Raw genomic sequence first — 16,557 nt, 5'->3', positions numbered from 1 at the left:
TTTGTAGTTTAAGCAGTTAAAGTAATGCTGTTGTTTTTGTTCTTAATAAAGCACCACAATCAGGCTCAAGATCCAACAAGATCCAAAAGTATGGAGCCTCTCATGATGACAGAAGAGAATAAGATGAATAAAAATAAATCTGTTATGCGAGAATAATTATCTTTTTGTATTTTTTGGTTGCAATTTAGAAAAGGGTATAGAAAAAACTACTGTTTGGGTCAGTAGTGAATTCTAGTCTGTGTCAGCAATAGATGCAGCTTAAAGTAGCTGAATGTATTCATTAGGATATGTAGTGTATAAGTATTAGCAGGTACAGTTCAGTGTAATGCCAAATAATTATTTGATTGTTTATCAGAGAGAGAAATTGAAAAAGCTTGTTGACGCCAGTTTGTTGATGGACTTTCATGCAAATTTCAAACACTGATTGAGCAGGTAATCCAGACTGTACCATACTGTTGAATTGGTGTTGCAAATATTCCAGTGTAAACCTCAATGCCAGTACTTGGGTGCTTTTTAAAAAACTCAGCCCCTGTAAAGGTTTAAGCTTTGAGAACACCTGTTTCGCTATTGACTGTTAGAGGTTTGGCTTTTACTAAACAGTAAAAAGTGCAGAAAGGGAAGAGAAACTCCTAATTCTCTCCAGCCATCGATAAAACACAGTCTTCAACACATGAGTGTAGAGCTGTGTGAAGAGAGCAGCAGTGCTTACTGAAGCTTAAATCATACTGGAATTAACATGGACCTGAGGACCAGGATGCTGAGACCTCACCTCACTTTAATGCTGGGTAAATTCAATTCATTTTTCTTTATTACATTTTCCAATTTTCTCAGTAGCAATAATGAAACTATCAAATTATTACATGTACAACCCAAATTTAAAAAAAGGTGGGAAAGTAACTGAAAAGCAAAAACAAATACAAACAGTAGGCAGTTATGTATTAGTAACTTATATAATGGCATACTATATAAACAAACAAGTTGAGTACAAAGAGAAGAGTACTGAGTATAAATAGGGTATTTTTAAAAACTTCATAGTAGATGTGTGTCAAGATTAATATCGCACAATATTTCTCATCAGGTATTAAATATGTCTCTAGAGATTTTTGCACAAGTAACAAATAAAATATTTGATCATTATGGTGGCAAAGAGCTGCACTGGTCTACTTGAGTGAGCCACTATGCACACACACCTTCCTTCCTCTCTGTATCTGCTGACTTTAACCAGTTGTTTCATGTTCCGTTAATCGTGTGGTCTGCCAAGGCTTGTGATCTAGCCCACACATCCCTGCCTTCATGCAGAGCAAAGTGGAATCACGAACACACGCAGAGGCAACGAGCTAAGATTTGGTTATAGGTTGCCAGGTTTGTAACAACATCAGGGTGTTGCCATTTAAATAAAGAACCCTCACTATGAGCAATTTAGGATAAAACAATGATGTGACAAGCTGAAATAACTGTAATGCCAGACAAATAGGATTGACGCTTGCCGAGTAAAAGGTAAAGAATGGTTTATTTACAGAATAATAAACTGGATAACACAGCCAGAGAACAGGTTGAACAACAATGTAGTACAGAAAACAGTCCAAGATCCGAAGTCAGAGAGACAGTCCGATAGTTCAACAAATCCGATAAGGGCAAAGACAAAAGGCAAAATCCGTAATACCGAAAAATGGGTCATAACAAAAAGGCAGACAGAAAAAGGTTGGGAAAAACGCTCAGTACGCAACATGAGTCGACAATACCTCACAAAGAACAGACGCTGACTGAAACCTATATATACAAAACTAGAATTACTATGAACCGGAACTTCTTAGAGCACAGGTGACTCTGAACGGTGGAGCGTAATGCGATTGGGTGAAGGTGAGCGGCTGACGGTGACGTCATCGCCACTGGGTTCATGGGAAATGGAGTTCGGAAGTGTGAGAGAAGAGTCTAGAGACATGACAGTACTCCCCCCAAGGAGTCTGAAAGACCCTAGGAGGATGCAGATGAACACACACCTCCTCCGACACGTGTGAAGTCAGTGACCCCTTTTTTGGAGCTGCTGCTGATGAATAATTGCCTAAGCAGCTCGCGCTTGGAGGAAAGCACAGCGGCTAGGTTCTGATACATCTGCTCACAGACGCCTCGTGCCGCCGTGGACAGGCAAGAAGGGATCAGGCAAGCAGAGATGAGGCAGGCAAGAAGGGATAAGGCAGGCAGAGAGGGAGAAAGGGGTCAGGCAGGCACAGATGATGTAGGCAGAGGTGAAGGCATTTGGCAAGGGATGAAGCATGCAGGCAGAGATGAGGCAGGTGGGCAGGAAGGGATCAGGCAGGCAGGCAGAGATGGCAGGCAGGAAGGAATGAGGTATGCAGGTAGGAAGGAATGAGGTATATAGAGATCAGGTGGGCAGAAATGGATCAGGCAAGCAGAGATGAGGCAGGAAGAGATTATGGAGGTAGAGATGAGGCAGGCAGGAAGCTAGAGAGGTGGGCAGACATGATGAAGGCAGGTGGGAAGGCAGAGATGAGGCAGGCATGCGGGTAGGGATGAGTCAGGCAGGCAGAGATGAGGCAGGAAGGGATCAGGCAGGCAGAGATGAGGTAGGTAGGCAGGAAGGCATCAGACAGGCAGGCAGAGAGAGACAGGCAGGCAGAGATGAGGTAGGCAGGCAGAGGTGAGGTAGGTAGGCAGGCAGGAAGGGTTTATGCAGGCAGGCAGAGATGAGGCAGACTAGCAAGCAAAGATGAGGCAGGCAGAGATTATGGAGGTAGAGATGAAGAAGACAGAGATGAGGCATGCAGGGAGGAGAAGGGAAAGAAAGCAGATGGGCAGATGTGAGGCAGGCAGGCAGATGGGAAGGCAGAGATGAGGTAGGCAGGTGGAAAGTCAGAGATGAGGAAAACAGGCACGCAGACATAGACAGAAGTAAGGAAAAAGGCAGGCAGGCAGTGATGAGGTTGCCAGGAAGAAAGGGATGAGGCAGGCAGGTAGGAAGGGATGAGGCAAGCAAGTAGGCAGAGATGATGCAGGGCAGTTCTGCAGGTGTAAGAGCTTTTTCTTACAAAGCCCCTCAACTCTGGAATAACCTTCCTGAAAATGTTTGCGATTCAGGCACAGTCTAAATATTTAAGTATAAAAAATCAATAGTGTATATTTTTAAATATAAAAATCAATAGTGTGTAATCATGTGTAATTGTGACAGTTCATAATAGGAGATGAGGTCTCGCAGATACTCAGAAGTGAGCCTGTGTATAGCTTCATACGTTAAGAGGAGTTCATCTTAATACTCAATGTGGAATTTAAATGGAAACCAGTGCAGTGCTGATTGGACTGGGCTAATATGGTCATTTTTTCTAGTTTTAGTAAGGACCCTGGCTGCAGCATTTTTAACTAGTTTATATAAGTTACTGCTGGAAAATCCTGACAGTAGAGCATTACAGTATTCTAGCTTTGATGTATTGAAGGCATGATTTATTTTTTTCTGAGAGGGAACAAAACACAGGAAAGTAAAGAGACTAGACAATACCAGGGGCTGAACCAAGACATAAGGGAAGAAAACAGGATCTAGGGGCATGGGCCTGAAAGAGAGAAGGTACAGGATAAACCTACTGGGAAGGTACAAGGGGCTGGACACAAGGCATGAACAGACACTGGACAGATGTCAAGTAGGGGAGACAAGGTGACATAGAGGGCACCAGGGCAGTAACAGGGGACTGGAACCAAAACAGGGACAGACACAGGCACAAAAACAAACATGGGTAAGGGCCCAGGACTGGCAAAAGACTGGAGAAAAGTTTTGAGGTCTGGCTGGGCACAGTTCTGTGGGTCGGAACAGGAGACCTTGGGGCGGGTATAGGAGCACTCAACTTTTTTTACTTTGCCCTGTGGACAGTGTTATACTTTGTTTGAGGTACTGAGGGAGTTGTATGTTGTTTGTGGGTGTTTTGAGTGTGTACTTATGTGTTTATATGCTTGTTTATATACGTAAGTTTTTTGTCACAAGAACGTGTGAGAAGAAGTAAACACACGTGATGAAGTAATACAGTCACTGCTAACATGAGAAAGGACATTGTATGGGCCATACAGCAATGCTACTGGACAGTGAAAACATAGGGGTGTTCTAAAACTATATTGATGTATATCATATGGATGTATAAAGGGTGCTGAAAAAGGCTTTTAAATGGACCTTGAACATACCTGAAAAGTAGTTTAATTTGACTTTCGAAAAGGTGAACCCTGTTTTTCAGTTTTTCTAGTGTACTGGTGTAGGCTTTTTGTAGCCTTTTCTGGACTGGTGTACCTGGATAACCCATTTTCTGAGGTTCTCAGGAATTCCTTTAATTAAGGCATGCCACATTTACGTAAATCTGTTTGTAGACAGTAGAGGTGGGCAAATCGATTTAAAATATCGATATGTGATGAGATACAACTCAGTGACCGACTGACTGTAAAACACCACTCTGCTCTCACTTCACTCATGCTCAGTTAGCCCCTCCCCTTTACTCCACCCCCCTCCACTGCTACACTCACTCACTCACTGCGAGGCGAGCAGCAGAGGAGCGACGTTTGGAACTTTTTTACAGCTGAAAACCAAACAACTGCAACCTGCGATGTTTGCAGGAAACAAATTCGGTACTGTGGCAACACCACAAATTTATATAAGTACACACCCCAACCAAAACTCTGAGCTACAGAGCAAATGAAAGTTGGAGAAAAGGGATAGCAGACCCCCAGCACCAAGACAGAGGTCCCCTGCAGAGGCTTTACAGCATGGCCAACAATATCCAGGTAGCTTATAGTGAAGTGAAAGTAAGATTTAGTCATCTCCAGCATTAGATTTTTTCAGTGTAATTGGTCATCCCAGTAATTTAGAAGACTATTCAGAAAGGGAATAAATTCAGCCAGTTAAAATATAACTAAATTAATTATTTCACTTAAAAATTAAAAATAGATATGCTAACTACAAAAAGATATGTCCTGTGTTTTATTATCACCATACACATGATTGCTTAAAGGAAAACTTACAAAATAATTAGTCATGAAAATTCAAGTTTTCATTCAAATTTGCTTATTGATGATGCTTTACTTAAGAAATTATGATGCATTGCTATCCCCTACACAAAAGTAAATCGAAGTAGTAAATATATCGGTATTGGTATCTGCAATACTGGCCATGTGTTTATCAATACTGGCCATGTATTTATAGGATTAATACCAAATTTTGCAGTATCACACAGACTGTAAATAAAAAAAAAATACAATGCATTTATTTTCTTTGGGTTTTGATTATTTAGTATTTTTAGGAAATAAAATGATAATGTAATGTTTTCAGAATTATAACTACAAAAAAGAACACATTCAGATAGTATGGAAAATGTAAAAACCTTTTATTTGGTTGCAGACAGTATGAATTCAATATATTTCATGGTTTGCCTGATCTACCTACTTAATTTTATGGAACATTTTCCAAAAACATTGCAACAGTAAAGTTATTTAACCCTTTTTAATACTTCCATTGCTTCTTACAACAAGTAAAAGACATTTGGCACCAAGGATTTAAAGTGATTAAGTCTTTCAGGCTTTTGTTTTTGCCATTCTTACTGTAAACAAGTCTTAAGTTGTGCAATAATATACAGTACTAAAGGTCAGCATTATTATTTGAAGAGAAGTTAATAATTTGATGAGAATGTATTACTTACCATGTGACTTAATTAATGAAACCCTCTTCTTTGTTTCAGTAGTCATTATACTTGGACATTCCTGGTTGGCTGGTAAGTTTAAATTTCATCAAAAACACTGTAATACTGACTGCTGATTGTCTTCAAATAAACAGCTCTAGAACAAAAGACCACTTAAAAATAATATATTTCTCTAATTTTGTATAGGTGTATGTTTGAGTAAAATTAACATTGTTGTTTTATTCTGTAAACCACTGACTCCATTTCTCCCAAAATCCAAATTAAATTTTGTCATTTAGAGCATTTATTTGCAGAAAATGCAGAAATGGCCAATTGCAAAAGATAAAAAGGCTTTTAGACCTCATATAATAAAAAGAAAACAAAATCATATTCATTTAGAAACAGCAACAACAACGAAACTAATGTTTTTAGTCAGAAAAGGCTCAGAAATCAATGTCTGGTGGAATAACTGACCATCCATCTTCCTTTTAATTACATTGCAGAGGTTTTTAATAGGGTTCAGGTCTGGAGATTAAGCTGGCCTTTACAGGGTTTTGATCTGGTGGTTCTTCATCCACACATTGATTGACCAAGCTGTGAAGCATGGAACATTGTCTTGCAGGAAAAAGAAACAGTCCTCAGAGTTTGGGAATGTTGCCAGAGCAGAAGGAAGCAAGCCTTCTTCCAGGATAACCTTATATGCAGCTTATTTTATGCGTCTTTGATGGTGAATCTTCAGTTTTAAATCCCATTAAAAACCTCAGAAATGTAATCAAGAGGAAGACGGATGGTCACAAGATATCAATCAAAGCCTATCTGCTTGATTTTTTGTTATTTCACCAACTATTGGTTTCTGAACTCTTGCTAAGTTAAAACATTACAATTGTTTTGCATTATTTAAGGTCTAAAAGCACTGTGTAGTTTTCATTGTTTTGACCATTTCTACTTTCTCAAAAACACACAACAAAAATTTGGAAGAAGGAAATTTAAACTATGTGGTCTGTACTGCTGATCACTAAAGTTCACTGCCTTCATCCCAAAATGAGACCTAATTTTATATTTTATGTTGCTACTCCACTGAATAACAGGGAATATCCTATTGGCCAGAGTTCATCCCCCCATATAATGTAACCTTTTGTGCAAGACTTAATACAACATCTGGAACTATGTAAAAGTGGTAACTGGATAAAAAAGCTTGTGTATGATAAAGCTGTTTTATTATTATATTGTTCTTCTTTTGTGATAGATGGCGTGAACATAAGACTTGTCAATGGAAATAGTTTCTGCTCTGGTAGAGTGGAGGTTTATTATAATGGCGAGTGGGGAACAGTGTGTGATGATGACTGGGACATTAATGATGCTGCAGTGGTGTGCAGACAGATAGGATGTGGCAGAGCTCTCAGTGCCCACGACGGTTGGCGTTTTGGTCAAGGAAGTGACCCGATACATTTAGATAATGTTGGTTGTTTTGGATTTGAAAGCTCCATCACAGACTGCCATCATAATGGATTTGGCACGCATAACTGTGGTCATGGTGAAGATGCTGGGGTTACTTGTACAGGTATGTAAAAATTCAATCATTTTATACTTCTGCTGTAACTGTAGCCTTCCCATATTTTTAGAAACATGACTTGCCCCCACTATGACTTCTTTTTTTTTTTTTTGCATGTTTGTTACTCTTAAATGTCATCAAACAAAATTAAATATTAGTCCAAGACAGTGTCTTCGCCTGGCCTGGGCTTCTGGGGCTTTAGTCCAGAATTATTATCCAGTAGCCCCAAACAGTTTGCTCAGCTCAGCTGTATTATTGATGAGGAGACAGACCACTGACTGCTGTGTGAATAGGAAATCTCTAAACAGCCACCATGGAGCCAGTTCAAGGATAAAGTTTCACCTTTCAGGAGAAACAGCCTATCAGCTTACTGGTTTTGGAGAGCGCAGTCAGTAGGGGGAAACCCTCCCTCGCTGTGAGTTTTGGCAGTAGGTTGCAGCAGCTGATCTTAAAACAAAATGGACATACAGTGATTTTTCTTAAAGAAGGTTACAGTAGGCTAACCATATAAACTGTAATTGCATTGTTTCTGGAGCTTTCTGATAGCTGCTTAAAAAGACCTGTCTCCGAATTAAAACACACAGATCAAACCCACTGTGTGCCTAATAAAATGCAACTTGTGATAGTCGGTTAGCTTAAAGCTATATAGGTAATCATGGTTTGAGAAACAAATATATATGTAATGTTTAACTTGCCCTGATGTACCTGATCAGCCAATAACTATTTCATTTTCAAACTATGTTTATTAATTTAGGATTGCAGGACTTAATGTAAACTATAATGAACTAATATTTTAGGGGCACTCTTAAAATTGAGAGTTTACTCTTGACTATTGGAGAAAGCATAATACATATAAACACCAAAGTCAGATTCTTGAATGGGAATGAATTTATTCGGATTGGAGAAAAGCTTTGCGGGTAAACATAGTCAGTGTGTCATTAAAGGTAAAAGAATGACATTTAAGAATGACAAACATGCAAAAAAAATACTTTTTCACACCACTGTACATTCACTTGGAATATTATTACAGAGGTGCTGGAGATTTCAAAATGTCTTTTAACTTGCAAAAACCAAAGCCTCTTTACATCCTGTTAGTAATCACAATTCACATCAATTGACTCCAAAGTAATTTTAACTTCAGTCGAGAAACAAGAGGGACAGTGACGTGCAGACGCTATTGCCCAATTTGCTTTTGCCGTCCTTGGCTGATATTGCCCTTCCGAGGGAGGGGAAAAAATAATATAGGCAAATATCATTTCATCTTTCAACTAGGGTTGTGCCGATGGACGATATCACGCCCACTTTTTTGTTTTTCCAGAAACATGCACTGACCTTCTTTAGGTCTCCTTCACCTAAAACTTTAGCAGGGCTTGTACAGAAAAAGATCAAATCAGGTATATGACTTAAACGAATTAGAGTCAGGGATGAAAATTAAAATACCCTACTGCTACAAATATGCCTAATTGGCATATTATTCTATTATTTATTATCATTCTATTATTATTAAGATATTATTATTTATATCTAGGTTACAGCTTGTCTTTTGTTATTCACCAAATAGAATAAGCCTGCTCGTTGTGTGTTGGGAAACTTTCTCATTGTCAACCAGTGTTGGCCACCTTACTTTGAAAAAGTAATTAGTTATATTTACTAGTTACTTCTCCAAAAAAGTAACTGAGTTACTAACGGAGTTACCCCACTATAAAAGTAACTAGTTACCAGTAAAAGTAACTATTGACTTACTTTAAATTATGTAATTTCTATTATAATTAGAAAAATAACAAACGAAAATAAACACAAAATGTTGACAAAAATATAATCTAACAAATTTCAAAACATAGAAACGAAAAACGTTAAAATGGTATTAATATAACATAATATAATATAACAGCTGAATCAAACAGTTTAGCGTCAGTCAGAAGGAAAGCGCGTGTCAGTCATAAGGAAAGTGCGCGTGGCATTGTGAAAAAAAAAAAAACATTTTAATAAATAAGGTCCTATTAAGTGTAGTAAAATGTATGGTATTAAATTCACATATTTATTGATATTTAATCAAGAGAAATCAGGCAAAATGCGCCGCGCCACGCTGCACGCTCTCTCTCTCTCTCTCTTCCGCAGTGTGGAGCTGAATTCAGCGCGAGGCTAGAAATAATTTGAAAACTCATTTTAGTTAAATAAATTAAGATGAGTGAGGACCTTTAAAGTTAATCAAATATTGTCAAATATAAAGGATAGGTTGAGGTTTTGGGGAGCTGTTTCAATTATTTGAAACTGAAACTAACTGAAAGTGATATTATTCTGCGCACTATTAGATAGCCTTTGATTGTGTTTTAAATGAGTTTTTATTTTATATTAATTATTTTTTATTCATTTTAAATATTTTTAGTATTTTATTGATCAAACATAATCTGAAATCCACCTACTGTGCCACGTTTAGGTAGCAAAAAAACCCTGACAGCCAGCTAGCTTGCAGTCAACGTTTTACATGGCTCAGGTTGTTTCGACGAATACAGAAGAGAGAGAGAGACCCTTTTTTTTGGGGGGGGGGGGGGGGGGGGCTTTCTTCAGGTTAGAGCAACTGCCCTTCAAGATTCCTGTGCACGTCCCTGAAGAGGGATGACGGGGAATTCATACAAATTATGAGTGTCTTTTAGAACCATTTCTAAACAAATGCAAAAACATTAATCAGTTTAAAAGGTTGTACATAGGTACATGTTTTGGGAGGTATAGCCACTTTGCCATGGTCTGGAAGAAGACTTAAACTGCCCCCCTCTGCTGACCCACTAGGGCACAGATTGCCAGATTGAAATAGGAGTTGTTGAAACACCAGTTTCACCATTTAAAACAAACATAACTGAACTAAACCAACCAAGAAAAGTGGTCACATTTTCTACCAGAATTCTAGCAGATGATTGTTAATGGCTGCCAAAAGTGCCTGGTGTAGGTGCACTGTGCAATTTTTTTATTGAATGCACTGTGGAGAGCTCACACTGCACAGTTGAATCGATTGCCATGTACGAACACCGCCTGCAATTAATATGCTCACACTGTACAGTCAGGCTGACATGCTGCTGCATAGGATCTCACACTACACTTCCACTACGCAGCTTGTAGACAGAGCTCTCTTTACATACAAGCACTCGATTTAGCAGAACATGTCATCCTGCAAAATGTTGAGAAAGCCCATAGCTTTGCTAAATTGTGCCCTGTTGTGCGCGTAATTTAATGTAAAAAGATGAGATGTACACGGACTCCAGTTGGCTGAGATGATGTGGACCTGCTGCTCATATAATTTGAGCACTTCAGCCTATGAGAAGCTTTCAAAGACATCATATGGGTCCAAAATTGTTTAAAGCCTTAGTAATCTTAGTGTAAGTAAACTTTTGACTTTGCAGGTAGAAAAAAATAATCTCTCTCTTATTATTCTGGCATTTGGAAAATAATTTTAAACAATTTTAGGAACCCTATTTGCCCTAAAACGGAAAAGGTACATTCTGATTTTATGTGAGACAGTGAGAAAAACATGCATATGTGTTTCTTATATAGTGTATGTAAACTTCTGGTTTCTACAGAGCCCCTAAAGGGACGTGGTGTATTTTTTTTTTTTACGTAGAAAGTGGTGAGCACCGCTTACTAAGTCGTGAGCACCACTTACTAAGTCACGAGCACCACATACTAAGTCGTGAGCACGACTTACTAAGTCGTGAGCACCACATACTAAGGCGTGAGCACCACTTACTAAGTCGTGAGCACCACATACTAAGTCGTGAACACCACTTACTAAGTCGTGAGCACCACATACTAAGTCGTGAGCACCACTTACTAAGTTGTGAACACCAGATAATGGTAGCTAGCAAGCTATAGTTTAAACTGGCATATGTTCCACAGTGTAATGTGATTAACTAGCTAGGTTAGCTAATGTTATCTATATTTGATTGTGAAATGTTTTAGCTAATGTTAGCTAGGTTAGCTTATGGTAACTACTTTATTTCAGTGGGGAATGTTTTATCTAACAATAGCCAGCTAACTCTTATTAGATGTGCACAGAAAAAGCTTTTGGGCACACACACACGCACACACACGCACACACACACACTCCATCCAGTTATCAAAATCCTATTTATTTAGCTGCCATGTGTGATCAAATGTAGGCTGCTTTTACAAAGATCTAGCTTGCTAACCTAATGCTAGCTAAGTTAGCTTAGCTTTAAGGCTTTCATTGCTCTCTGTACAATATATGGTAGGCTTGGGTTAAAGTAGCCGCTGTGTTTGGTGTGTGTGTGTGTGTGTGTGTGTGTGTGTGTCCAAAAGCTTTTTCTGTGCACATCTAATAAGAGTAAGCTGGCTAACGTTAGTTAACATTTCCCACTGAAAAAAAAGTAGTTACCATTAGCTAACCTAGCTAACATTAGCTAAAACATTCCCCACTGAAATAAAGTAGTTACCATTAGCTAACCTAGCTAACATTAGCTAAACCATTCTCCATTGAAATAAAGTAGTTAATATTAGTTAACCTAGCTAACGTTAGCTAAAATATTCCCCACTGAAATAAAGTAGTTAATATTAGCTAACCTAGCTAATGTTGGCTAAAATATTCCCCACTGAAATAAAGTAGTTAACGTTAGCTAACCTAGCTAACGTTAGCTAAAACATTCCCCACTGAAATAAAGTAGTTACCATTAGCTAACCTAGCTAACGTTAGCTAAAACATTTCACACTGAAATATAGATAATATTAGCTAACCTAGCTAGTTAATCACATTACACTGTGGAACATATGCCAGTTTAAACTATAGCTTGCTAGCTACCATTATCTGGTGCTCACGACTTAGTATGTGGTGCTCACGACTTAGTAAGTCGTGCTCACAACTTAGTATGTGGTGCTCACGACTTAGTAAGTCGTGCTCACGACTTAGTATGTGGTGCTCACGATTTAGTATGTGGTGCTCACGACTTAGTAAGTGGTGCTCACAACTTAGTATGTGGTGCTCACGACTTAGTAAGTGGTGCTCACCTCTTTCTATGTAAAAAAAAATAAATACACCACGTCCCTTTAGTGGCTCCGTAGGTTTCAACTGTATTCATCGTCTTTTTGCATAGTATTCATGCTCACATGAGCTAAAACAAAACATTTTTCTATATTTGCACATGAAAAATTTGACAACATCAGGCTGGTGAATGTGGAAGGACGGTGTGGTGGTAGAGTGGAGATCTACAATAACGGCGAGTGGGGAACAGTGTGTGATGATAAATTGGACACAGATGATGCAGAGGTGGTGTGCTCACAGATGAGATGAGTGGCAGAGTTACCAATACCCACGACAAAGCCCACTTTAGTCAGGGAAATGGGCCAATATTTCTGGATGAAGTTTTGGAACTGAAATCACCCTCACAAGTTGCTCTCACAGACAAAGATGCTGGAATTGTCTGCTCATACAAGGCAGTAGTTTTCAGTAAAGAAGAGTAAAACACTCTTCAAAGAAAATACATATGATGTATTTAAATTAACTTTTCTTTTACAGATGTCCTGCCGAGCCCCACACTCACCCTGATCTCATCACACTCCACTGTCTCACCTGGGGAGTCTGTTCAGTTCAAATGTACTTTAATCCAGCCAAACTACAAGTATTTATACTTCCATTTATATAAAAATGGATTATTAATAAAAATCCAAACAGCTATGTCTTCAGCAACATTTACATTGACTGTGGATGCCTCAGATCAGGACCAGTACAGCTGTGACTATTCATACAAAAGCATCTCCACCACCTCATCCAGGAGCAGCACTGTTGGCATCACTATCGGTAAGAACACAAATTATGATTTTATAATATTAGTTTATCCTGTTTTTTACTGGAGAAACTGTCAAGGGAAGGCCTTATACTAGATCAGCAGATTTTCAAAAATATGGACTTTTCATATGATCCCAGGAGGAGTGACTGTGATATATCAGAAAAAATAGAATAATTTAAATTAAAATTAGACACAAACTGTTACATATGGGTGACCTTAATTCTATGCATCTTATAGATACACTGCCAGGCCAAAAAAAAAGGTGTCACCACCAAAAAAAGGTCACACAATATTTTGTTGGACTGCCTTTAGCTTTGATTGTGGCTTCTGCAATGTCACAAGATTCATTTCAATCCAGTGTTGCATTATTTTTTCACCAAGATCTTGCAGCATTGATAATGGTAGAGTCTGACCTCTGCACAAAGTCTTCTCCAGCACATCCCAAAGATTCTCAGTGAGGTTTAAGTCTGGACTCCATGTGTGAAAATAATGATTTTATGCTCCCTAAATCACTCTTTCACAATTCCAGCCCCATGAATCTTGTCATCTTGGAATATTTTTCAAGAAAGAAAAAAAAATCCATTGATGGAATAACCTGGTCATTCAGTATCAGGTAGTCTGCTGACCATATTCTTTACTGTTGCTGAACCTAGACCTGACCAACTGCAGCAACTGCAGATTATTTGCTTAGTTAAATCCAGTTGGCGACTTTTCTTTGTCCAGGCAGTGTACAAAAATAAAACTGTTGGGTGTACCAACTGATTTAACATATTGTTAAATCTAATATTTTGCACAGCTGATTTTATATACATTATTTTACGTAATTTATTATAAACACACAGACTGACCATTGGCTCATCAGCTGGCTTCTCGCATTCCAGTTCAAACAGAGGACAATGATGGCAAGCTGATTGGAAAGCTGCAGCAATAGCTTAATAACTCATAAGTGTCAGTCAGTCACAGTAAAAAAAAAATGGCTAGCTTTGCCCATGCCCCCAACTATGAAAACCAGAATTCAGACCACATTGTGTGAACCTGTAAGGGCTGTTTCAGTAGGCAGTGGTCTGTTTTAGGTCAATACCTGTCAGCTTTTCAGAGAAAATATTCCTTATCCATTCATCTCTTGTGAACACTGACCTAAACGGTTTTCTAAAAAAAAAAAAAACTACTCTCATTATTCAATCAAAAGCTGTTCTCCAAAAAGTCCTTGCGAGCAGGAAATGCTGAAAGTTTTACAATGACAAGATTTCCACATGCACAATGATCTGATTTAAAGCTCCACTAGGTAGGATTGAGATTTTGTGCTTGTGGGCTCCCCCTACAGTTGCAGAGTGTAATAAATGTTTCAGGCGGATTAGCTTTCTCTTTCTCATTTCTGGCTTTCACAGACATATTCGGCCTCTTTCCAGCTTCTGCCAGAGTGTCTGTTTGTTAGTTTGTAAAGAATGAACCAGTAGTCCTTGTAGAACTGTTACAACTAAAGGTCGGAAAGCAGGTCGCAGTTCTCGTGAGCGTTGGTCGCGGCCGCCTCGGAAAACTTACAGAGTCTGGTTTGAGCTCAGAGGAGCTCCAGCACAGACAGGAGAGCACCGCTATTCCTCCTATTACACCTCAATGCAGCGCTGCAGTGAGTTTCAAGCTGTAATTTTACTTCTTTAAAAAGATCAAAAATCAAGGAAATCCTACCTAGTGCTGCTTTAAGCTTAATTGTCCAATTTTTTAGTCCAAATTACTGATGTGCAGACCCACAATGCACATATACATCAAAGCTGATAATCGTAGAGTCGAGTAGTACAGTAAATAAATTGGTTTGATGCATTGAAAGGAGGAAAGCTTCACTGCTTCACAGCACAGTGATGGGGGGCTCCATAGTCTTATACCCAAAGCTTAGCATTAGCATTGCTAGTTTATGTATTTTCTGCTTCAGAAAATTGTGTTATTCTGTTGACAATACTTTTATACCACTATGCTAGTTTAAATGTAACTGAATGTATTACTTATAAAGGGGTGTGTACTAAGATTTGGACATACAGTGTGTGTATATTACAGACTAAAGTTTCTAAGTGACAATAGTATAGTAGTAAATTTCCTTATTCATGCAGTGTTCACTGTCAAAATTTCTTAATCACGTTAACAGCTCTCAGAAAAAAATATCTGTTTTCGAGTGTGGTTGGTGGAAAGGGAAGTGAAAATGGTGCATTGCCCTGTCCACTGGTGCAGGCTATGATATGTATAAACGGAAAATTGGAGGACAAACATTAAGTGTTTCAAATGATGTTTTGCAGTGTCTCTACCCACTCCACGCATCTCTCTCAGTACCAACAAAAAGGTCACATGGGGAGAGAGAGTTGACATCACCTGCTTTCTAAACACTCAGTACACAGGAGGAACCTTCAATCTAAAAACAGGTTCTGGGTCTGTTATTCAGACAAAGAGTGGAACCTCTGTCACCTTCAGTTTTCCCAAAGTAGACTTTGCTCATGAAGGTTCTTACTACTGCCAGTACCAGACACAAGTCTCCAGTCGAGATTTCAGCTCTCCACGGAGCAGCTTTGTTGATTTTACTGTCATAGGTAAGACAAACCAGTTACAATTTTTTGCTGTCAAATCTCTTTGGGTTGGTTTCCCAAAGTGTAATCCAGCTGGATATGTATGTCCTTCAGGCTAAATGATAAGCATTTGTTTGAAATAGTGTTAACTAAAATTGAACCCTCAGGGTTCGAAGAATGTGCACAAAAAATGCACGTTTCACAGTGTTTCCATTATTATCTTTGTGACCATAGAGCACAACTGCATATCTTACAATATGAGGTTATAGAAAATAGGTCGACATGGATTCAGATCTCCTGAAAAAGACTCATCTTTGACTCAGATTTGGCTCTCTTCAAATGGACCCAGAGCTCCTTAAATGGACTCGACTCCCTTAAACAGACCCAGCTCACCCCTGACTTTGCTGTTGGAGACAGACTTGGCTTTCTCACAGATGATCCCAGCCTGCTCTCTTGTAAAATGACTTAACGCCTTCTCTTACAAATGAGCTCAAATCAATTTTTTTGCACCCATTCTCAGTCCCACCAAAGAGATATCATGGGGAGAAAGGGTCAACATCACCTGCTCTGTAAAAACTCAGTTCACAGAAGGAAGCTTTACCCTAACCAAAAGTTCTGGGTCTTTAAGAGATACCGATCGTGGAACCTCTGTCACCTTCGGTTTCCTGAAAGTAGACTTTGTTCATGAAGGTTCTTACTTCTGCCAGTATAAGACACGAGTATCCAGTCGTGATTTCAGCTCTCCACAGAGCAGCTCTGTTAAATTCTTGGTTGTGGGTAAGGAACGTATTGTTTAGATGTTTTGCTGTTTATTTCTGGTTATCAGTTTGAAACTAATGAGTTCCTCCTCTTTTACAGTGAATTTGCTGCAGCCTAATATTTCCTTCAGTGCACCTGATGGGGGGTCACACTGGGGGCCCCAGGGGCTAGAGGTGACCAGCGGTTACAGCTTCCTCATTATCTGCTCTACTCAACCACAGTATCCAGGAGGTTCCTTCCAC

General features: G+C 39.0%; 1 protein-coding gene across 1 annotated transcript; it reads left to right on the top strand.

Annotated features, from left to right (window-relative positions):
* Positions 1–567: 567 nt before the first annotated feature.
* Positions 568–16,148, top strand: LOC111188549 (deleted in malignant brain tumors 1 protein-like). The gene is made up of 5 exons (XM_049467605.1): positions 568–785; positions 5,724–5,756; positions 6,910–7,224; positions 12,737–13,018; positions 15,293–16,148. The coding sequence occupies exons 1-5, from the start codon at positions 737–739 to the stop codon at positions 15,673–15,675; spliced, it is 1,062 nt and encodes a 353-aa protein (XP_049323562.1). The 5' UTR covers positions 568–736; the 3' UTR covers positions 15,676–16,148.
* The last annotated feature ends 409 nt before the right edge of the window (positions 16,149–16,557 follow it).

This window comes from Astyanax mexicanus, chromosome 19, assembly GCF_023375975.1.
Source record: "Astyanax mexicanus isolate ESR-SI-001 chromosome 19, AstMex3_surface, whole genome shotgun sequence".
NCBI lineage: Eukaryota > Metazoa > Chordata > Actinopteri > Characiformes > Acestrorhamphidae > Astyanax > Astyanax mexicanus.
This window is presented reverse-complemented; position numbering and strand designations above follow the sequence as displayed.